This window comes from Erinaceus europaeus, chromosome 12, assembly GCF_950295315.1.
Source record: "Erinaceus europaeus chromosome 12, mEriEur2.1, whole genome shotgun sequence".
Classification (NCBI taxonomy): domain Eukaryota; kingdom Metazoa; phylum Chordata; class Mammalia; order Eulipotyphla; family Erinaceidae; genus Erinaceus; species Erinaceus europaeus.
Genome location: NC_080173.1, coordinates 4,468,963 through 4,492,350, shown reverse-complemented (window position 1 = coordinate 4,492,350; position 23,388 = coordinate 4,468,963). Strand labels below are relative to the sequence as shown.

General features: G+C 43.1%; 1 protein-coding gene across 1 annotated transcript in view; it reads right to left on the bottom strand.

The window, feature by feature from the left end:
- CEP112 (centrosomal protein 112) overlaps positions 1-23,388 on the bottom strand; it is a 416,214-nt gene that overhangs the window by 351,865 nt on the left and 40,961 nt on the right. Inside the window, exons 7-8 of the mRNA XM_060202613.1 lie at positions 10,688-10,735; positions 8,417-8,497 (exon numbers count right to left, since the gene is read on the bottom strand). Of these exons, the coding sequence (XP_060058596.1) occupies positions 8,417-8,497; positions 10,688-10,735 (129 nt within the window). The remainder of the gene's footprint in view (positions 1-8,416; positions 8,498-10,687; positions 10,736-23,388) is intronic.

The window sequence follows — 23,388 nt, the reverse complement described above, 5'->3', positions numbered from 1 at the left end:
CATTTCAAATAAAACTCTGTGTTTAAACTTAGTGAAAAGCCCAGCAAAAAAAAAAAGTATTTCTGCAAAACAGATAAAATTAACACAGCAATATATTGCTACATTCTATTTCAAAGATGAAAATAGCATAGGCCACAGCTCTGAGTAGATGTTCCTTCAGTTTAAGCACTTGAGACTTCAAATTGGTAATCAGACTGAATTTTAACAGTGGGCTCAAATTGTTAATACATTTCTAATAATGTCTTGTTCTTTGAAATATTAAGTCACCTATAAGCTTAGAACAGGGAGAACAAAGCAACTGGTAGCATTACTTTTTATGATACAACTATATGTAAACAGCATAAAAAGACACAGATTATGGTGAGGTCCTTGTATGATACAGCAAATCCTAACAATGGGATTTTCAAAGTTAACACAATTGCCAAATAACTTGGTGATAGCAATAACTATCTAATGCCTTCTTAAGCCCTAAGAGGCAGGATCCTTCCCCTTTCTCTATAAAGAGCCCATGTTTCTCCCAGGCCTGGAACCTCTAGGGTGGGGTTCACCTTCCTGCATGCTTCTCTCAATTCATACCAACTGACACTGCATCTGCTGATCCCAGCCTAATCACTGCAGCCAGTACCACCTCGGCATGTTTCACTTCGGACTGTGTCCAGAGACGTCAGGCATGGAATGTCAACTCTCCAGCTTCACTACTCAGGTGAGACCTTTCCTAGCTCATAGGACTCCTCAATTCCATTTTGGGTGGTGCACTTGTTAACAAAACCTCAAAACCTAGATATAGACCAGGGCCCATGAGATATGTACATGATGTTAGGGGGAAACATAGACCTTAAAGCAGAAGTGCACAATAGTTTGCAGTGAGTCAATACATGCAGCAAGCAAGCAGAAAGACCTAAAAAAGTACCTAATGAAATAGTTCCTACTTAGACCTAGATAGCCTCCTCACCTACCTCCTATTGCACTTCCCTCAGTCACTCCAAAGCTAACCTTGTTAGAGAAAGTAAAGCTACAAAAGCTGAATAAGGGCAAGAGACCAGCATTCTTTAATGATGACTCCTTAGTCACCACCAGGCCACCCCATCACCTGGGGCCCTTGTCGGGAGTCCTGGGATTCCCACACAGACATGATGGGCCAGGGCCTCTGACAGATCCCTCTCGCCACTGTCAATGATCATCTCCATCCTAACGCGCCCCTCTGTGGGCCCCTACAGGACCTTTTCCTCAATGTGGATCAACAATGGCAGGGGCTGTTCATTCTCCAAAGGGAGGTTGGGCAACATACTCTACCAGGAGGAAGATGGGTCCTGAAATGAGTGCAGCCTGGAATGTTCCCTGCTGTGACCACAGGATGTGAGCTCAGACCTACAGGGATGCAGAGGTCACACAGGCTCCTGTGCTGATTATGGGCCCCAGATCAGATCAGTGGGGTTTACAGTTGACAAGATTTATATGCTTTTCCTATATCTGAGAGCTAGTCTCTCCCCTGATCCAGCTTTCTAGTCTTTTTTCCAACTATGACACCATCTCCCCAGACAATAACCTGGGTCCACCTGCATACTAGATGTCAGGCTCAGGCAAAAATTAGTAAAGTCATGGGCTCCTTGGAATATATCTGAAGTAGACCTATGAGATTTTTTCCAAACAGAGACCCCAAATAATCTACAATATTCTTGCCTTTAGGTTCATGATTAGTCAACAATTTGCTCTGCTTTCTATCTGAACTCTTTTTCAGCCACCAGGTTCCAGATGCTACCATGTTGCCAACCAGACTTCCCTGGACAGACGACCCCACCAGTGTGTCCTGGAGCCCCGCTTCCCCAGAGCCCCGCCCCACTAGGGAAAGAGAGAGACAGGCTGGGAGTATGGATCCACCTGTCAATGCTCATGTTCAGCAGGGAAGCAATTACAGAAGCCAGACCTCCCACCTTCTGCATCCCACAATGACCCTGGGTCCATACTCCCAGAGGGTTAAAGAATAGGAAAGCTGTCAGGGGAGCGGAGGGGATAGGGAGTTCTGGTGGTGGGAACTGTGTGGAATTGTTCCCCTCTTATGCTATGGTCTTGTCAATGTTTCCATTTTATAAATAAAAATTTTTTAAATGAAAATATCAAAAAAAATGGAACTGATGCTTTTTTCTTCTTCTAGCATTTGCCCTTCTTCCGTAGCCAGTCAACAGCATCAGGCTGAGCCTGATGTAAAGTTTCGAGACCTCCTTTGAATCTGGAGAGGTGGCAGTCGTTGACTATGTGGTCATAGTCTGTCTGGAGCCGCAGGGGCAGTTCGGGTTGTCTCTGGCTCCCCAGCGATGGAACATAGCGGCGCACCGGCCATGGCCTGTTCGATAGCTGATGCTAAGACATCTTAAAGAGAAGTGCACATTCTGTGCTGACAATCAGCATTTCCGCACTGAAAAGGCATCTGAAGCTGCTACCTTCAAATGGCTGCTCACTTCCCTGGCTTTTCTCTCACCCCCTGACACACATGGCCACTAGTGCTCGCTGATAAGATGTCATTTTTGTGCCCGCAGCACTGGAGCTCTGCTCAGGCCTGACCGCACCATTCCAGAGTCAGCTTACTCATGCTGCTCACTTCCTTCAGACAGAGGCAGAGGGAGGAGGGAAGGAAGGCCTCCTGGTGCCACTCCTTGCCCTGAGGCTTCACCGGGGCTTAGGGAACCCATGTGTGGAGGGGACAGCCACCTGGGGGATCACGCACGGGGAGATACATGCTGTCTTCCAGCCCAGTATGACATTTTCAGGACTTTCAAATGTTAATTTCCACTCTGGAAGTTAGATTTCTTCAGAGCGTAAAAGATCACGCATTGTAGTGACACTGTCGCTGCATTAGGGAAATTTCATTTTTACAAGACAATTGTCACATGAATACAACTTTTGAATATTCTTTTTTTCTTTTTCTTTTTTGCCTCCAGTGTTATCACTAAGGGTCGGTGCCTATACTATGAATCCACTGCTCCTGTGGGCCACCTTTTCAATTTTTTTTTGCCTCCAGGGTTATTGCTGGGGCTCGGTGCCTGCACTATGAATCCTCTGCTCCCGGAAGCCATTTTCCCCCCTTTTTGTTGCCCTTGTTGTTGTAGCCTTGTTGTGGTTATTATTGTTATTGTTGATGTCATTCGTTGTTGGATAGGACAGAGAGAAATGGGAGAGAGGAGGAGAAGACAGAGAGGGGGAGAGAAAGATAGACACCTGCAGACCTGCTTCACCGCCTGTGAAGCGACTCCCCACAGGTGGGGAGCCAGGGGCTCGAACCGGGATCCTTAGGCTGGTCCTTAAACTTCGCACTATGTGCACTTAACCTGCTGTGCTACCGCCTGACTCCCAATTTTTTTTTTTTTTTGGAAAGAACGGAGAGAAATTGAGAGGGGAAAGGAACATGGAGACGGAGACAGAGACAGAGATAGACATAGACACAGACAGATATAGAAACCTGCAGATCTGCTTCACTGCTATGAAGCAGCCCTACAAGTGAGGAGCTGGGGTTTCAACCAGGATCCTTGAGCAGGTCTTTGTGCTTCATACTATGTGCACTTACCTGGTGCACCACCGCCCAGCCCCCACTAATTCTCATGATAGGTATCTGCACATTACTCCTACCACCAGCTTAATTCCTGCTCCACCATGGTGAACGGATTTTCCAATGTTTCTAAAGTTGAATTTCCTATAATACTAAGTTGATAATATACATCAACTGAATTTTATAATAGGTGATAGAATTAATTAGTCAAAGGAATAAATATTTAGAGATACATAATACAGGATGTAATGACAGTGTTTCCAGTATTAGTTATGTTACTTAAAAGTGATGATATCATTTCTAGCAACAGATAATTAAATAGTAAGTTAAATTATTAAGGGAGTAATTTTATATAAGAAATATAGCACTGGGCAAGGGAGATAGCATAGTGGTCATACAAAACACTTTCATATTTGTGACTCCCAAATTCAATTCCTAGCACCATAAACCAGAGCGAAGCAGTGTTCTGCATGAAGGAGAAGGAGAAAGAGAAGGAGAAGAAGAGGTAGAAGAGGGAGAGGAAGAAGAAAGAAAAAGAAAGAAAGAAAGAAAGAAAGAAAGAAAGAAAGAAAGAAAGAAAGAAAGAACTATGACACAGTTACTAAAAATAAAATGCTTAGGAATAATATTTAACGGTTGGGTCAGGTGCACCTGGTTGAAGATGCCGGCCTCCAGTGGCTCATCCCCACCCTCAGGGAGGAAGCTTCATAAGCAATGAAGCAGGGCTGCAGGTATATCTTTCTCTCTCTCTCATTCTATACCACCTTCTCCCCCTCACAATTTCTCTCTGTCCTACTATAAAGGGGGGGAGGTAAAAAAAAATAATAATAATGGCCAGGAACAGTACACCTGTCATGCAGGCACTGAGCCCCATCAATAATTCTGGTGGCAAAAGTAAAACAAAATAAAATAAAACAAAATAAAGTCCAAAGTTCTACAAATAAAAGAAGAAGAATATCCAAGGCAAGCAAACCAAAACATACATAGGACAGCATGTCAGTAAACCAGCACTAGGTGGTGCTCTGGCTTAAAAAAGAAAGAAAGGTGTACGATACAGGCACTAAAAATAAATGCTCAGAAACAATAGTTTATATCATGTTTAGGGCAGACAAAACAAGCTATATGCAGGATACCACAATGATCTTCCTTGGGACAGTGTGTGCAGAACACATAGGAAAAAGAGACCATGACTGTACAATGCTATTCTATCGCTATTTACATTTCTATCAACTGATTTCATCAGTGATTTACTTCCTTCTTAATCTACATTTCCCAAAAGTCCTTAAATGTGAATCCTCATAAAACCTAAACAAGACATAAAACCTTAACAAGACAGTTCTCACATTGGGACACTCAGCTTCTGCTCATGAGGTATTTGATGATGCAGAAAAGATAAAATAAGCTCATCTCCAAGAGTCAGAAACAATGTGATTATGTGATTAAAGAAAGAATTATTTGGGGCTGGGTGGTGGTGCCACTGGTTGAGTGCACATGTTACAGTGCATAAGTACCCGGGTTCAGCCCCCACGCTGAGTCCCCACCTGCAGGGGGGAAGTTCTGCGAGTGGCAAAGCAGGGCTGCAGGTGTCTCTCTGTCTCTCTCCCTCTCTGTCTCCCTCTCAATTTATGGCTGTCTCTATGCAATAAACAAATAAAGATAATAAAAAAATTTTAAATAAAGTTATTTTACCTAAACTGTACACGGGGTATAGCTAAATATTTGAAATACGCTGATGTCTACATGCACATTTCTCAATGACACCACAAATATTTTTTTAAATATTTATTTATTCCTTTTTTTTGCCCTTGTCATCGTTGTTGGATAGGACAGAGAGACATGGAGAGAGGAGGGGAAGACAGTGAGGGGGGAGAGAAAGACAGACACCTGCAGACCTGCCTCACCGCCTGTGAAGCGACTCCCCTGCAGGTGGGGAGCTGGGGGCTTGAACCGGGATCCTTAGGCCGGTCCTTGCACTTTGCACCATGTGTGCTTAACCCGCTGTGCTACCGCCTGACTCCCACAAGTATTTTTACTGTGTGCCAAAAAGAAAAATAAAACCATAAGGGTGTGGAAGAAAATAAAGCCACACACATTTATAAATGAATCTCTGAGGCAATACATAACGTCTTCAAATGCTTTTTTATTTTAACACACGTGTGGGCAGTACAAATATGTTTGTCCTTGCCCCAAGATGTCATCATCAAGAATAAAAGTACTGTGTCAGAAAGACTAAAATTATTTTCAAAAAGGCACCACTCGCTTTCAACTATTATAATAACTCCATGGCAACCAGCCTCAACAGTAATCATAGGTTAAAGTGAAAATAAAAGGCAAAGTGGTTGGGAGTGACTCAGTGTGACTCTTTAAAAATCACGACAATTAATAGAGAGAAATTCCAAGCAAAAGCTAAAGTGAGTGAAGATGCATCTCAACCAAAGAAGCCATTCTATCGAAATAATTTTTAATTTAGTTTGTCTTTACTTCAATGTTTTTTTTAAACTCTAGGGCTTACACCAAGAAACAAAACCCTCTATACCTTAAATTGAATCTGCAAAATGAGAGGATACTACTGAGAGCAGTGTCAGAGCTTCTGCCAGAAAGCATGCAGAGGCTACACAGGCTCCCGTGCTGAACGTGGGCCCCAGATCAGACCGATGGGGTTTACAGTTAACAATATTTATACACTTTTCCCAGATTTGGGAGCTACTCTCTTCCCTGACCCAGCTTTCTAGTCCTACTTCCAACCCTGATGCCATCTCCCCAGATAACACTTTTGGCCCACCTGCATGTTAGCTGCAGGCTCATGCAAAGATTAATAAATGTCGGGCTAACTTCGCGGGCGGGAGACAGACGACCAGGGACTCATGGCTGAGCTGGGAACACAGTCCAATCTTTATTGACGAGCGGGGAATGCAGTGCAATCTATCTAATCTCTATTTGTTAGAAACTCCTGTCCTTTCTATCTCCTGAGGTGGAAGTGTCAGGAAGAGGAAGTACATAGGAAAGGGGGGTGGGGAGAAGGAAAAAGCATGTGAACCGGTGGGGACTAAACGGTGAAAAACAGGAAGTGACTAGGAGAGGGGGGCGGAGTGGAAAAAGAGCGCCAACCAATGGGGATTAAACCAGTGCGGGTCTCAAACAAAACAATGATGATGTACATAGACAATAGCAATGCAAGCGAACCTAACGTGATGATCAAAACAGAAGGGGTCTTAGAAGCCCTTTGAATATACCTAAAATATATGTACATGCTTTTTCCAAAATGGAGAACCTCAAATCTCATCTGCTATATTCTTGCCTTTAGATTCCAGATTATTAAGCAATTTGTTCTTCTTTATATCTTAATGCTTTTTCAGACACCAAATTGCAGATGCTACCATGATGCCAGCCTGACTTCCCTGCGTAGACAACTTCACCAACATACCTGGAATCCCATCTCTCTGAAGCCCCGCCCCACTAGGGAAAGAGAGAAACAGGTTGGGAGTATGGGTCGACCTATCAACGCCCAAGTTCAGCGCGGGGAAGCAATTCCAGGAGCCAGACCTTCCACCTTCTGCATCCCACAGTGACCTTGGGTCCATACTCCCAGAGGGATAGAGAATGGGAAAACTTCCAGGGGACTGGACTGAATACAGAGTTCTGGTGGTGGGAATTGTGTGGAACTGTACCCTTCTTATCGTATGGTTTTGTAGATATTTTCTATCTTTTATTTTATAAATAAGTTTTTTTAAAAAAACTTCTACCAGACTAAAATTCAAAAGTTAAAAATATTTCTCAGTCTTTCATTATCAATAAAAATAAACTTGTATTCTCGTGTTCTTATTTGGAATATCTAAGATAAAACCAATGTGTAAAACAGCATGTTAAAATAGCAGAATTAAAATTAAAAATCAGGAATCATTAAAAGCTTTCTCATCTCATTAAAACAAAAGACAAAATTATTTAAATAAATTTATCAGAAATACTGCTTTAAGTCCATTAATCAATAACAGCATACACAGTCACATTTGTACACCTGTGCCCCATTACACTTTGCAAGTTCATAAGTATTCATTACTCTCATTTGATTTCGGCATCAAATATCAAATGTGAAATCAATAACTATTCCCTTTTGATACAAGTCAAGATAATATTGTCAACTTCTCTGGGAAACTGTAAACTGAAGGACTCTGTCTTCTTAACCCCACAGCCTATGCTCCAACTCCATGAGCAGGGCTCCCTGGACAAGGAAGGTCAGTTTGACGCATGTCAGCAATGGCATAGCTTCGGTTAGCCAATCAAATCAGGTAACAGAAATAATAAGACTAATGAAACTAGAGAGTCTTTTAGAGGAAGGATAACTGGGATCAAAGGGACTTCTGAAAACTGCCGTTCTCTCTCCCTCCAGTGAGAGCAGGTGGGAGGAAAGAGCCCATCAGCTCACCCATTTCAGGGCTTCCATGGCACTGGGACACACAGAAGGGAAGGTGGGCGTCAGGAAGTAAGTGGGTCCTGACTAATCTGGATTGCTATTTTATATTTCTGCCCATCTCCTCCTACCAACTACTATTATTCTCAGACTCATATAGCAAGAAAATATTGAAGACTTTGTATTAGTCAGATGCATGATAGAAAAATGTTAATCTGGGGCCAGGCAGTGGCACAGCCCTTGCTTTAGTGCTCACATTACAGTGCACAAGGGCCCAGGTTCAAGCCCTTGGTCCCCACCTGCAGGGAGGAAAGCTTCCCGAGTAGTGGAGCAGGGCTGCAGGTGTGTCTCAGGTCTCTGTCACTTTCCCTATCTCCCCCCACCCTTGATTTCTGGCTGTCTCTAGCCAACCAATAAAGATAACAAAAAAAAAAGTTTTAAAAAAAAATGAAAAATGTTCCTCTTACCTCTGTCCCATGCATTCGAGAGAGTGAATGATCATCTTGGTGTAAAGTGTTGTATTTCCTCAGGCTGAACTGGGGAGTCATCTGTTGGATGGGTAAGAGTTACTTGAGGCTTTGGGGGGGGGGGGGGGTGTCTGCTTTATCACTACCCCAAAAGAAAAGAATCTGGGAGTTCTAGGGAGATGAGAGTGAGAGTAAGCAAACAGAATTACCTCCAAAACAACAACCCTGTTGGGGCCAGGTGGTGGCACACCTGGTTGAGCGCACATGTTACACTGCACAAAGACCTGGCTCTGAGCCACGGGGTCCCCACCTGCAGGGGGAAGCTTTGCAAGTGGTGAAGCAGGGCTGCAGGGGTCTCTCCGTCTGTGTCTTCCTCCTCTTCTTTTTTTTTTGCCTCCATAGTTATTGCTGGGGCTCAGTGCCTGTACTATAAATCCACTACTCCTGGCAGCCATTTCTTTTTAATTTTTTTATTGGCTAGGACAGAGAGAAATTGACAGAGGAGGGAGGACAGAGGACCGGGGAGAGGAATACAGACACCTCAGACCTGCTTCAGGGAGCCAGGGGCTAGAACTGGGATCCTTGCGTGGATCCTTATACTTAGTACTATGTGTGCTTCACCCAGTGTACTGCCACCCACACCCTGCCTCTCTTTTTCTCTATTTTCCCCTTCCCTCTTGATTTCTGACTGTCTCTATTTAGTAAATAAATAAAGACAATGAAATTTAAAAAAAAAAAAAAAAAAAAAAGCAACCCAGTGACTGGGAAAAGTACTTTGCATATCGATATATACATCTAAGAGCCTGATATCCAAAATATAGAAAGAAATCACACAAAATCAACAACAGTAAAACAACCCAATAAAAAAGTGGTTTGCAAATGTTATAAGTAGATATTTCTCCAAAAACATACAGATAGCCCACAGAAACATAAAAAGAATTTTCAGTATTGATACCATCAATGAAAGCAAATCTGGAAAACACCAGAGGAAGCTAGACGTGGTTTTGTTTATGTGAAAAAAAAAAATAAAGATAAGAAGCAAGACACTTGGAAGTAGAAATAAGTGTAGGGGTGAATCAGGAAGTGAGAAGTGAGGGGGCTTGGTGTAGTACAGCGGGATTAGTGCGCACAGCGCAAAGCGCAAGGACTGGCACAAGGATCCCAGTTCGAGCCCCCGGCTCCCCACCTGTGGGGGGCAGGTCACTTCACAGGCAGTGAAGCAGGTCTGCAGGTGTCTCTTGTTCTCTCCTCCTCTGTCTCCCCTCCTCTCTCAAGTTCTCTCTGTCCTATCCAAAAAAAATTTGTAAATGGCCTCCAGGAGCAGTAGATTCATAGTGCGGGCACCCAGGCCCAGTGATAACCTTTAAGAAAAAAAAAAGAGAGAAAAAAAAAGAAAGTGAAGGATCATTGAAAAAAAAAATGAAAAATTATAATAAATACTCAGAGATATAGGCAGACAGTTATAGAATAAGCCTATACCAACGACCTTGGGGAAACTATTGCATTTTTCAATGAAGGGGATAGGATACAGAACTCTGGTGGTGGGAACTATGTGAAATTATGCCCCTGTTATCTTACAGTTTTGTAAATCTACATAAAATTGCTAACTTTAAAAGGTGTTCAGTATCACTTATTACTAGGAAAAAAGCAAATTAAACCAAAATGGGATATCACCCCATACCAGTGAGAAAAGCCTACATCAAAAAATGGTAAGTGTTGGCAAGAATCTGGAGAAAACGGAACAACTCCATACAGCTCGTAGCGATGGAAACTTGCACAGCCTGCAGGGAAAACAACATACAGGTGCGTCCTCCCCTTTCCCTACCCCTAACCCTTTCTCATCAATCTATTTCTCTTGGAAAGAGACAGAGAGAAATTGAGGAAGAGAGGAGAGAGAATGAGAGAGAGAGAGAGAGAGAGAGAGAGAGAGATGTGCAGCACTATTTCACCATTTATGAAATTTTCCCTCTGCAGGTGGGAGCCAGGGACTTGAACCTGGATCCCTGTGCACTATGATGTGTGCATTCAACCAGGTGTGCCACTGCCTGGCCCCCTAGCCCTTGCCTTAGCCCTTAACCCTAGTCCTGACAGTCTGACCACACAGATTCCTGGGGGGGGGGGAAATAAATATATACCTTACAATTCTGCAACACTACTGCTATACATCCATTGGAAGGATGAATAAACACTGATTTTATATATATATATATATATATATATATATATATATATATATTCATAGGAAAAAAACCAAGTGCAAATGTCACCTACCAGAGAGACTGGAATAGGCTTCTGTCTCAGGTACCGAGGATTTTCTATCTGAAATTTTAAAAATAAAATAAATATTTATCAGTTTGAGCTTTGATGATTAATTGATAAAAGTAAAGAATTAAGTTGTCGCAAAAAAAAAAAAAAGTTCTGTTGCTTTAATGTTTACTTCATGTTTAGAACAAAACTTACGTAATACCTTTCAGTGGGCAGTCACTACAGGGAAAATACAGATCAGGAGCTCTGCTCTACAGCTATACCCTGTGAGCGTCTCGCAGCCTAACCGCCTAGCCTCACCTCCATCACTCTGCATCTGCGCCTCACACTTCCTTCATGGTCCTCAGCCCTGGGTGACTTCTATTACTGCGGAGTCGCCAGCCTTCTGTCTTTCTACTTCATGCATCATTCTGCATCATTCTCCCAGTCCCCACGGACCAGAGTCTCCTCATCTCTCACGTGTCAACTGAGTCACTTCTCTCCTAGAAGACTTGGTGACTGATGCCTCTACACTCTCCATAAGCGACAGGAGATCAAGATCTGCTTGAACTTCCTCCATGTCCAGGCTCATCTCTGTTCTCAAACTTCCGGTATTTTGAGGTCACGAGGCGACTGCTGTGGACCCTGCACGGCACTACACAGTCTCCGCGTGAGTCTTTGCGACCTGCGGAATCGTCCTCCCAACACCATATGGCTGACTTACTCAGGACGTTTAGATCAGAGATTCTCTCCCCCAGGAGGAGTAGTTGGGTTCCTAGCGCTCTGGTATAGTCCATTCCCACTGCTGATCCGATGTCTGGCTTTGTATCTGAGCGGTGATCACCCTCTCAGGAAGTCCTAGAGTATCCTGTCTCTCTCGTGGTCTTCTTATTCTTTCCTTTTGTTTATTTGTTTATTTTGTTTGTTTTTCCAGAGCACAGCTCAGCTCTGGCATATGGTACTACCGGGGATTGAACCTGGGATTTCGGAGCCTCAGGCATGAGAGTCTCTTTGCATAACCACTATGCTGTCTACCGCTGCCCTCTCAGTCTGTTGTCTAGCAGTATGACGTTGTATCTATCTTTGAGCAAATGCTTATCTGAGGGATGGCACCTCAATATTATATTCCTCATAACGAGTAACACACAGTATCCTTTCAATAAAACACTCATTCCACACTATATGATGAATTAGAAGCATTTATGAACTCTAATCATTTCATCCAAAAATAAAGGATTTTTCAAGTTAGCAGCTCAAGAAAAGCAGTCAGTTGCCTCTCAGGAAGCCCCAATGACAATACCAACTGGGTTTCTCAACAGAAACCCTACAAGCCAGAAAGGATTGACAGGATCCATCCAAAGTTTCAGACAGAAAAGGCATCCACCCACACACACTCTACCTAGAGAGATTATCACCTAGGTCCGATGGAATAGTAAAGAACTTTTCATACAAAAAGCAATTCAAGGGGGAGTCGGGCGGTAGTGCAGCAGGTTAAGTGCAGGTGGCACAAAGCACAAGGACCGGTGTAAAGATCCCAGTTCAAGCCCCCGGCTCCCCACCTGCAGGGGAGTCGCTTCACAGGCGGTGAAGCAGGTCTGCAGGTGTCTGTCTTTCTCTCCCCCTCTCTGTCTTCCCCTCTTCTCTCCATTTCTCTCTGTCCTATCCAACAACAACATCAATAAGCACAACAACAATAATACCTACAACAATAAAAAAAAAAAAAAAGCAATTCAAGGAATCAGTGCCGCTAAGCAAGTCCTAAAATCCCAAAGGAAACATCTGAAGATAGCTATCAAAGGAAAATACTGAGTAACTTCCCTTGGGTGGAGCACTTAAAGAAAACGCACTTAAGCAAGTGAGCTAGTGCCCTGAGCCAAGAACAGTGTCCACATACTTGAATGGAGGTAGGTCTCTGGATATAGCGATCTTGGCAGGAAGTGAAAGCAAACGAAGACCAATGAGTGATCTAGCTTTCTGTCTTTAGAGAATTTCTAGGTATGAGCAGGGTTTCAGTGCAGATAGAATTCATGTTCTTGGTATATCTGGAAAAAGTTTCGAGTTTGAAAAAGCTAAAATATCAATAGCTACAATTTAGAAGGGAAAGAATTCACACCGAAGAGAGAGCAGCGGAGGGACCGTTCTAAACAGTCAGCCATAGAACAAATCCAGCTGCTACCTGAGCTCATAAACAAAATGTCCTCGGACTATGCCAGCTCCCATTCGCTGATGTATCATCTGTGACTGCTCTGTGTGACCTCAGAACTGAATAGAAGTGACAGAGAACACGTTTTTCTTTTTGGATAAAGAGAATTGGAGTGGTAGGGGGAGAAAGAGATGGAGAGAAAGAGAGAGAGAGACCTGCAACATTGCCTCACCACTAGTGAAGCTTCCTCCCTGCAGGTGGGGACAGGGGGCTTGAACAGGAGGTTCTTGGACATCTTCACAGGAGAGACAGAGAGAGGGAGAAAACTGAAGTGCCGCTCTGCATACACACTGTGCTGGGATCAAGCCCAGAGCCACCCTCGTGCAAGCTCTGTGTTTTACCGGCTGAGTTATTTCCCCAGGAGCAAGACACAAGCTGTTTAGTACGCAGCTCTGATGTGCACACATGTACGTACATACAGCAGTTCCCAGCAGGCAGCAAAGCGCACTCCATAAATATTTACTGTTTGCCAGTATGTATGTATGTGTATGTAACGTCAGGACCAGATTCTATTTTTGGAATGGAAAACCAGCACACACAGTTACTTCTTCAAGGACGCACACACATCTGCAAGTATCTGAAACCTTAATTCATGAAGCAGAATTAAATATAAGGGGGAAAGTAAAAGACAGAAAGAAGGGAACTCTCAAAGATGTTCAAGCTCTAATTCAGCTTAAAATTTAACACCAAAAGCCAAGAAAACCATCTGTGATTTATTTTTACCCAGTTCTTCATTTATAAGTAGGGTACAAAGTACCGGTTTAGCTAATTACAATGCAGCCTTTCGGCGATGCACAAGTTAATTCCTATCTCTCCCTGTTCATCTTTAAAAGCCATTCGATATAGGGGTTAAGAACTCCTTCCCATTATCATAAGCTTCCTTTTTTAATGCCCCCCGGAGAAAAAGTCTCTTGTGATATTTAAAAGCAGCAAGGACTACTGTATCAAACACCAACACTGCCGTTGCTCTGCGTGCCTCACACAGGGTCTGTCACACAAGCACACGCCATGTGTGATGGCAAAATCAGGCAGAGTGATCAGGGACTTGAGTCTATCTGGGGGAGTAAGCAACCCATTTTCTGATTTTATAACAGCAGCCAGATGTGCTTTGAAGCTCAGTGTTCCCACTTTGCAATCCACAAGTAACAGAACTGAAACAATCTGTAAGCAGCCTTAACATTCACTTTGTTTTTTTTTCCTTTTCCTTCAGAAAACTTCTTGTTCTCTCCTAGGACCTCAGGAAAGAATACCACAATAAAGAATGTTCCAAATGAAAAATTAAAAAGGACTTCAGTAAACCATTAGCATCTAGCAAAATAATATGTAGAAAGTAGTGTCAAACGTAATTATGTCCCAGTGGCATGAATAAGTTACATGACTGTACACATCTTGCTTGAAAAACAAAAAGCGCTGGGTGGGCTGGTGCGCGCCTGCAGTCCCAGCTACTTGGGAGGCGGAGGCTGGAGGACCCCTTGAGCCCAGGAGTTCTGGGCTGCAGTGCGCTGTGCCCACTGGGTGTCCACACGAAGTTCGGCATCAATAGGGTGACCTCCTGGGAGCGGGGGCGCCCCCAGGTTGCCTAAGGAGGGGTGAACCGGCCCAGGTCGGATAAACAAAAAGAATCACACTGGTGCAGATCTCTAAATGCTCTCTCCTCTCGAAAAAAAAAAAAAAATGGCTTTTGACAATTTATTCTGTTTCGAGTTAAGATTTGTTTATTTGACTACAGGTTAATGTTGATCAGCAAGTGAAGGCCTGTGGTTCCAGAAAAAAAACAAGCATTTTAGCAGTGTGAAGAGAATGGAATATTATCAAACAGTACACTGCTAAACACTCAACTAAATCTTTTAAAGTTATATCATCATTCAATTCATCACCAACCAAACTCTGGTGATGGATACAGTGTGGAACCATACCCTGTAATCTTATAATCTTGTAAACCACTATTAACCACAAATAAAAAATAGTATGAAAAAAAAAACAGCCAGTCTTTCCCTAGCATAAGATAAATTCTGTCATCAGAGTCAAATCAATTATGTCCCAAAACGACACTAATATTTTAGAACTGATAGCGTGAGTCCACCCAAGCAATACTGTAAGTAAGAACTTACTCGTTCAAAATTTAAATAAACATTCAATGAGCATTAAAAATACAAGGGGCGGAGGGAAGACAATTCATTAGCATAATAAAAAGAAAATGAGCCAGTGGAACAGAAGAAATCATACTACTCATACTGTCACGTGCTTTAGGAAACCACACTGCAGCAAAGCGGGGAAAGTCAGCCGCCAATCCATGGGGAATGTGGACGTCTACACGACAACAGCAAACCTAGGCTCCCTCTCTTACAGCCCAGAGCAAAATCACTGCCACGTGGTGCCCAGGTCTGTACAGAAAAAAGCACACTGTACGCCTTTCTAGAAGAAAATTCACTGCTTCGGGCTGTTGTTAGCATATAAACTAGCGCTAAGGGACTGACTGGTGGTGGCGCTTCTGGTGAAGCACACAGCGTACAATGCACAACAACCCAGGTTCAATCCCCAGTCCCCACTTGCAGGGTGAAAGCTTCACTAGTGGGAAAGCTGTGTTGCAGGTGTCTTTCTCCCTCTCCATCACCCCTTTCCCTCTTGGTTTCTGGCTGTCTCTATCAAATAAACAAAGATGATACAAAAGGAAAAAAAAGAGAGAGAGATAAAGCTAGCACTAATCACTAAATGAAAACAACAACAACAACAAGGCAATGAACTATGTCAAGATTTTTAATTTCTGTTCGTCAAAGAGACTTATAAGAGACAAAGAAACAAATTAGAAAGAAAAAGAAAAAAAGAACTTATATCCCAAGTGGACACAGAACTCTTATGTATTAATAAGAAAAGGAAGGCAATCCAAACAAAAAATTGGCCAAGTCTTAAACAGGTACTTCCCTCTAAGAGGCTATCCAAACTGCTAGTAAACAAGAAAAGGCGTCTTAACTTTACTAGTTACCATGAAGACGTCAGAACCAGTGCACAGACACTAACCACTCTCAAGAATGGGAACTCTTTTGCATCAGGATGCCACGCTGGCCTATTGCACCTCTGGAAATATACAGTGTGCTTTTTCATTTTTAAAAACTTGTTTCCTTGGGAGCTGGGCGGTGGCACAGCGGGTTAAGCGCAAGTGCCGCAAAGCACAAGGACCCCATGCTCCAGGATCCTGGTTTGAGCCCCCGGCTCCCCACCTGCAGGGGCGTCGCTTCCCAGGCGGTGAAGCAGGTCTGCAGGTGTCTGTCTTTCTCTCTCGCTCTCTGTCTTCCCCTCCTCTCTCCATTTCTCTCTGTCCCATCCAACAACGACGGCATCAGTAACAATAATAAAAACTACAACAACCATGAAAAACAACACGAGCAGCAAAAGGGAAAATAAATATTTTTTAAATTTTTTAAATTTCTTTATGACATCACTGTGTATTGGATACACAGTCCCAAAACCTAGACATACACCAGTTTCTGTGAGAGAGAGCGTATGTGCACACGTATCCGTAAACTACTGCAAAATATATGCCTGAAAGCAGAAGTGCACTAGAGTTTGCAGTGAGTACCCTCCCTAACACTTCCTCTCCACTATTCCAAGCTTTGGGTCCATGATTGCTCAACAATTTGTTTGGCTTCGCATGTTAACTCTCTTTTCAGTCACCAGGTTCCAGATGCCATCAGGATGCCGGCCAGGCTTCCCTGGACTGAAGTCCCCACCAATGTGTCCTGGAGCTCAGCTTCCCCAGAGACCCACCCCACTAGGGAAAGAGAGAGGCAGACTGGGAGTATGGACCGACCAGTCAACGCCTATGTTCAGCGGGGAAGCAATGACAGAAGCCAGACCTTCCACCTTCTGCATCCCAGAACAACCTTGAGTCCATGCTCCCAGAGGGATAGAGAATAGGAAAGCTTTCAAGGGAGGGGGTGGGATATGGAGATTGTGTGGTGGGAATTGTGTGGAGTTGTACCCCACCTACCCTATGGTTTTGTCAATTTATGCTTTCTTAAATAAAAAATAAATTTAAAAAAAAAGTAGAGGAACTGGTACACACTGTGATGAGCATGCGCACGGGCACAACGATGGGGCCAGGCAGTGGTTAGCGCATACTTCAAGGTGCAAGGACCTGCACAAGGAGCCCAGGTTGAGCCCCTGGCTCCCAGCCTGGAGGGTGGGAAGGGGGGTTGCTTCACAAGTGGTAAAGCAGGTCTGCATGTGTCTATCTTCCTCTCTCTCTTTCAATCTCTCCCCCCTCAATTTCTCTCCTATCCAAAAAACAAAACAAAAAAGAAAGAAAGGAAGAAAGAAAAAAAGAAAGAAAGAAAGAAAAGAAGAGAAATGGCCACAGGAACAGTGGATTCATAGTGCTGGCCCTGAGGCCCAGCAATAACCCTGGAGGAAAAAATAAAATTAAAAATTGGTACAACCACTTCAGAAAAGGACTTGGTAGTATCTGCTGTAGCAGTAAGAGTTTTGATGCACAGCACCTGAGCAAACCTTGGCTCACATCAACCCTAACCTCAGTTAGCTCACAACTCAGTGAGCTGCCAACGGGGGCAGTTCACACATTAGAACAATATCTCAACAGATCTTAGCTGTCTGCTACACTAGGACACTATTTATTCCTGCATGACACAACGGTTCTCCATGCAGCAGGAAATAGCCAGATCTCTCACAGGAAGGAAGAGGAACAAGAAAAAAATAGGACAGCAGCACAAAGACAGATGAAGGATGACCGGTGACTAGTACTCGCTTTACCAGTTTGTAATGTTCTTCAATACCAATTTATTTTTCTAAGTCTGCAGTAACAGCACTCGCCTCTGATGGCTATGTCACCATATCTGCTATGATTTCTTCTCAAAACTCAGCACCGTTTGTGCCCACACATGTTCGCTAGGTCACACTCAAGTGAAAAGTCCTCAGTTCCGTTGCCGTTCTTTAAGGAGATTCTATTAATGTGTTTATTTTATGAGTGAGACGAGCGGACAAACGAAAGGCTGGTGAGCAGCTCTGTCGTACGCAGCAGCCCTAGGGGTCAAACCCGAAGGCTCGGCATGAAAGACACGTGTCTGCTGCTTTGTCGCCGCTCGAGTCCCCTTGTTATTGTTCTTTGCAAAGATCAAGTTTTGGTTTCTTGATCATTTCTGAGGATTTGGGGAGTTTTGTTTGCCTGAGGTTGTATTGTTTATATTTTGAATTTTTCCCCATTAAGTGAAGTGAGGAATTTTTGAGCCTCACTGCACTGGCTATGTCACAGAACTGTTTCCCATCAGACACCATCACTGCTTTTTGTTGTTCACACCCAGCACTGACTGCTGTTTTTACACACAGATAGTCATAAGAGTTCACTTCTAAATTCAGCGCTAGGGCTTCAGATAGAGGCAGGGTCAAAAGGCGAGGAGGACAGACATCACAGCAAGGGGACTTCCCTCAGTGCCGAGGGGACCGTTGTGAAGCCTGGGCATTCTCCAAGCTCAACTGTCATGCCAGGCTGACAGGAGCTTTTATATTTCGGTTTTAATTTTTAGGTGAAAACAGGAAGAGGGGACCACTTATTTTTAATGTTAGTTGCTAGTTTTTATTAAAATGAAGTCATGTATTGAGAATCTCTCTGTGCCCTAATTAGATGAGTTGTATAAATATCCACTGGATATTTGAAGAGAACATTATTCAGATCCCGCCCTTTTTGTTGATTTTTGTCCTGTAGTGGTATTTTTTTCACTTTCAGAAACTGCCATAACCATTTCAGAAATAAAACGCCACCCACAGTAATTCCTCCCATCTCGGCACACATTTATTTTAGCTCTTGCAAAAAAAGGTGACTCAAGGTGAAGGCTGATTTAAAGAAGGAAAAAATAAATAAAGCTCTACATACAGAAACAGAAATTGTTAGTTTCTCTGATAGACTCACTCGTCTTTTTCCGTAGCTGTGAATGACCATTGTATATGTAGCTCAAGATGGTAAGTAGCTTCTTTTTACTTAGGATAACAAATAAGAAAAAAAAAAAAAAGCGGTAAGGGTAACATAGTGTCCACAGCTGACTCCTCATGGGAAACAGAACATAATCACTTTTAGAATTTGTAAATGTGATGATAACATTAACTATTGATTGTCTTTTTGAACCCTAAGACAGCAGGAACCTCACATCTCCACTATAGAGCCCCTACTTCCCCCAGTCCTGGAACCCTTGGATAGGGCCCACTTTCCCGTATGCCTCTCCCAATCCATACCAAATAATATTGCATCCGCTGATCACAACCTAACCAACGCAACGATTGCCACCTCAACATGCTTCACCTCAGACTGTGTCCAGAGACTTCACGTGTGGAATGACAACCCTTCAGCTTCATTACTCGGGTGAGACCTTTCCTTTCATAGTACACTCTAATTTTATCTCAGGTGGTTCACTTTCTAACAAAGTCCCATAACCTAGATATACACCAGTTTCTGTGAGAGAGAGCTAATGTTCACACGTATCCATAAACTACTGCAAAATATATACCTGAAAGCAGAAGTGCACTAGAGTTTGCAGTGAGTACCTCCCTAACACTTCCTCTCCACTATTCCAAGCTTGGGATCCATGATTGCTCAACAAATTGTTTGGCTTCATATGTTAACTCTCTTTTCAATCACCAGGTTCCAGATGTCATCAGGATGCTGGCCAGGCTTCCCTGGACTGAAGACCCTACCAATGTGTCCTGGAGCTCCGCTTCCCCAGAGACCCACCCTACTAGGGAAAGAGAGAGGCAGACTGGGAGTATGGACCGACCAGTCAACGCCCATGTTCAGCAGGGAAGCAATTATAGAAGCCAGACCTTCTACCTTCTGCAACCCACAATGACCCTGGGTCCATGCTCCCAGAGGGATAGAGAATGGGAAAGCTATCAGGGGAGGGGGTGGGAAATGGAGATTGGGTGGTGGGAATTGTGTGGAGTTGTACCCCTCCTACCTTATGGTTTTGTTAATTAATCCTTTCTTAAATAAAATAAAATAAATAAATAAATAAATAAATAAATAAAAAGAATTTGTAAATGAAAACTCAAAACTCACTCTGAGCATTTAGCGGGTGGCTCTGCGAGCCCTGGAGACACGGAGAGTGGAAGAAGTAGTGACGTGCAGCCTGTGAAGCAGGGGCTGGTGGATTCCCAACACTCAACTTCATTCACCGGAACTTAAGCCTCTTTGGCTCTGACTCTGGGAGGATGAGAGAGGTCCGTCCTTCCCAAGGCCCAATTCCCTTGACTGGAAGCTGAGGGAGCAGGAATCGGCAGGACAGGGCATCAACATATGGAGTGCAGAGCAGAGGGTGGAAAAGCAAGTACGAACATCAGGACCTGTGAAAGGATCCCGGTTCAAGCCCCCGGCTCCCCACTTTCGGGGGGGGGAGGTCTCTTCACCAATGGTGAAGCAGGTCTGCAGGTGTCTACACTTCTCTCCTCCTATCTTCCCCTGTCCTCTCAATTTCTCTATGTCCTATCCAAATTTAAAAAAAAAAAAAAATGGCCACTTGAGCAAAGAATTCATAATGCTAGCACCAACCCCCAGCCATAATCTTGGTGGCAAATAATAATAATAATAATAATATGGAAACTTCCAATGGAGGGGAAGGGATTCGGAACTCTGGTGGCGGGAACTGTGTGGAATTGTACCCTCTTATCCCATGTTCTTGTCGATCACTATTAAATTAATTTAAAAAAAAACAACGGAAATGCTTCCACCACCACCACCACAGTATGCACAGCAAAGGGACCTTTTTCTGGTTCACCCACCCAGAGAAATGGGCCCCCAATCCTGCCAGTGCACCACCACCCGGCTCTTTGACTGGGGCTGGGCCAAAAGAGAAAAAGACCAGTGTCCCCCTTACGGTCTCCTAGAGTTTTTCCCGATGCTCTGACCAGGGGAGGTCGACTTCTCTAGGAGTTTCTCCTCATTCAGCCCACCGTGACACATCAGGACTACAAGCTAAGAAGGGAAGTCAGAAACCAAGAACTGTCAGCAGCTCTTCATGTATTGTTGGTCTGGTCTCTCCCAAACTGAGCTGCAGGCTTCTATTTACTTCCCAGTCTCAGGTGGTTGACTCTCCTTTTATCCAGAGCTTGAAGCTGCAGGGAAGGTAGACTGTAAAAGACTAACTCCAACATGACTGAAGCAAAATACAGTCACTTAAAAAGAAGGTAAGTGTCGGGAGCTGGGCGGTAGCGCAGCGGGATAAGCCCACACGGCTCTAGGCGCAAGGGGCAGCGTAAGGATCCCGGTTCGAGCCCCCGGCTCCCCACCTGCAGGGGGGGTCACTTCACAGGTGGTGAATCAGGTCTGCAGGTGTCTGTCTTTCTCTCCCCCTCTCTGTCTTCCCCTCCTCTCTCCATTTCTCTGTCCTATCCAACAACCACAACAGCTATGACAACAGTAACAATAACAACTACAAGTAAGACAAAATGGGAAAAATGGCATCCAGGAACAGTGGATTTGTAGTGCTGGCACTGAGCCCCAGTAATAACCTTGCAGGCAAAAAAAAAAAAAAGAAGTAAATGCCAAATGCTCAAGCAAAACTGGGTAGTTTTACTCCTCAAGTACAAGCTTTGGGAAAGTATTACAAATCTCTTTTCTGATTGTTTTTTCTAAGAGTAATATGTAATAAAGAAGATTAGAGAACATAAAATGTTAATAAACAAGTATTTATATTTACATTTTTATAGAAACTATAAGTTAATATTCTGAGTATATATTTCTTTGTTTCTTTTTCTATTTTTTTTTTTTTTTTTTTGCCTTCAAGGTTGTTGCTGGGGCTTGGTGCTGGCACTACAAATCCACAGCTCCTGGTGGCCATTTTTTCCTTTTTTTATATATAATCAATTTTATATGACAGGACAGAGAGAAATTGAGAGGGCAGGAGGAGATAGGGAGAGAGAGAGCAAAAAGACACCTGCAAACCTGCTTCACTGCTTGTGAAGTGTCCTCCCTGCAGGTAGGGAGTGGAGGCTCGAACCTGGGCCCTTGTGTGAGTCCTTGGATTAGCACTATGTATGCTTAACGAGGTGTATCATGGTCCCTCGAATATATAATTGCAAACATTTTTATAGTCTTGATAGAGTGATGGGTATTTTTATTGAAATGTTAACTTTTTATGGAAGCCACCTCTGTCATTTTTTTTTTATTTAGGCAATTGTTTTTTTCCCTGCTCTTGAAATCTGACACATTTACACAATGAATATTTACAGAAAATTACAACCACAAAGGGAACATAAATGTATTAAATTAACTTCAGTTTCTCTCCAAGATCACTGCTTAATATGAGACTAGATATTTCTAACCTGTAAGGGAAAACAAGCAATTGCCTAAAATTATATCTGAAAGTACATTCTGATTGAGTTATACTAAGTAAAAATTATCCTCATTAATCACAGTTCCAGACACTCCATCAATGAATGAAACACATCTCCTTCCTTGGCACTTTTGGTGAAATTACAATAAAGGGTAAAAAGAAAAGATGAGGGAAGAGAGAAGACAAAAAAAAAAAGGGGAAATGATAAAATAGAAAAGAAAAACATTTTTAAGAAGCAACAAAAATCTACAGAACTAAGATCTCAAACAGTATTACTAATTCAAGTATGCAAAAACATCTAAAAATTGAAACAGTTTTTGCATATAATTTTCCTTTAAAACACCAAGCAGCGACCATTATGCACAATGGTGTGTGTGTGTGTGTGTGTGTGTGTGTGTGTGTGTGTGTGTGTGTGTACCAAGCTTCCTTCAGTGCAGTGGGAGCTAGGCTTGAACCTGGGTCGTGCATATGGCAAAGCAGCACACGATCCAAATGCACTATTTCACCCACCCACAATAATCATATTCTCACTGTCATAAATCAAAAGCTTCATGCAAGGTGAGAAAATGTCCTTTTTCTACATTCACTTCCCTAGTAAATATGGAAAAGGATTTGTGATATTCGTCGAATGTCAGTGATTTTTACTGAAGAGAACTCACTAATGTATTTTAGAAATCAGGATAAAAGTATTTATGCCCTTTTTTTATTATCTTAAAATAACAGCACTTGAAAACAAAGGGGAAGACAAAACAGACCATTAACTAATGCTGGTGAACCAAGGCAAACTTAAACAAAACTGCCATAGACATTGTAAACTAGACACAACGTTCACGGCGACCAAATGACATTCTTCAAGGAAGCTGACCACCCAGTCCATCACTTTATGGAGAGTCACAAAAGAACCATGAATTGCAAAAGCACTTCTGAGAAAAAAAAAAAAAAGAAATAAACAGGACATCTCACTCCCCAACTTCAGTTCATACTGACTGCAAAGCAACAGTGATTAAAACAAGAGCCTAGAATAAAAAATGGACACTCGGATCAGTAGAACAGAAATCGAGAGCCTACCGATGAGCCCACACGTACACAGACGCCGGAGCCACTGGATGGGGACAAAGACTTCCCCAACAAGTGGTACTGGGAGAGCTGGACAGCCACACCTACAAGAGTGAACCTACCCCATCACTTATCAA